General features: G+C 56.6%; 1 protein-coding gene across 2 annotated transcripts in view; it reads right to left on the bottom strand.

Moving 5' to 3' along the window:
• pianp (PILR alpha associated neural protein) overlaps positions 1-1,058 on the bottom strand; it is a 9,168-nt gene that overhangs the window by 264 nt on the left and 7,846 nt on the right. The window contains exon 6 of one of the 2 annotated variants that reach the window (XM_025061336.1): positions 31-780. The exons of the other annotated variant lie outside the window; for it this stretch is intronic. Coding sequence (XP_024917104.1) covers positions 759-780 — 22 coding nt within the window. The 3' untranslated portion in view covers positions 31-758. Of the gene's footprint in view, positions 1-30; positions 781-1,058 lie in introns of those variants that run through there. 2 annotated transcript variants of the gene reach the window in all.

Raw genomic sequence — 1,058 nt, 5'->3', positions numbered from 1 at the left:
GTGCTGTTCGCGACGCGGGAGGGTGGGGGGGCGGGGGGGGGGGGGGGGGGCAGAGGCTCAACAGTGGGATAAACAACAGGCAGATAATTAAGAGAACAAATCAGGAGGAAAGAACGGAGACGCAGCCGAGGACGTAACAGTCGGAGGACGAAGCCAGACTCAAGCGGTCCAAACATCTGGGGCGGGGAACAAAAGCAGGTTTTTGGAGCGTGACGTGTTAAACTCATCGCCTGTTGGCTGACGCCGGGCGAAATATCCCATAATGTGTTTGAAGATGCTGAGAGGAGGCGGGGGCGGAGCTGGTCCATCACAGAACAACAGTCTGTTCGTCTGGAGATAGCGTTGACGGCGTCACGCGTTCAGATGAATCGCCGCCGTCGACGCACAGGTCGGATGTTTCGAGGCTGTCGTGGAGCTAATGTGATGCCGCGCAGCGGTTTAACGGCTTCTTTGTCAATTAGTCACGTCGGGCTGAGAGCGCAGGGCGATCAGCTGCTCCTCAGAGCCGGAGGAGGAGGAGGAGGAGGAGGAGGTGTCTGCGTCTCAGGGACACTCGGGAAGATGACGCTCAACAAACAGGATTTTGTGTTTTGGGGGGGGTCGGGGGGGGTAATATCTGAGGGAAGCCAATGACTTTCAGCTGGAGACCTGGGATCCTGGAACCCACCAACCAGACTGTGGACTGAACGTCCTCCGGCCGTGTTGATGCTCCGCCACAGGCCGCCGCCAAATGTTTACCAGATGGAGAGAGTGTCAGCTCAGAGGTTAACAACTGGGATCCTGACACAGCAAGAGACACAGAAGAGAGAGAGAGAGACAGAGACAGACAGAGAGAGAGAGAGGAAAGGGCAGAGAGGGAGGAGAGGAGGGGTGAGTGAAGCTGGGGAGTACGACAGGGGGAGGAAGTGGATCAGAGAAAAGCCTAAAGCTGGAAAAAAAAAGATTGTACACTTGAAACACAACGCTGAGCCTCATGGGAAATGAGAGGGGTTGAGGAGAGAAGAGGGAGGAGAGAGGAGGAGCAGGCGGAGGACGGTGAAGGAGAAGTTGGTGGCTGG

Source organism: Cynoglossus semilaevis, chromosome 13, assembly GCF_000523025.1.
Source record: "Cynoglossus semilaevis isolate Cse_v1.0 chromosome 13, Cse_v1.0, whole genome shotgun sequence".
Classification (NCBI taxonomy): Eukaryota; Metazoa; Chordata; class Actinopteri; order Pleuronectiformes; family Cynoglossidae; genus Cynoglossus; species Cynoglossus semilaevis.
Note: the sequence above shows the minus strand (reverse complement) of the source record. Positions and strands in the feature narration are given on the sequence as shown.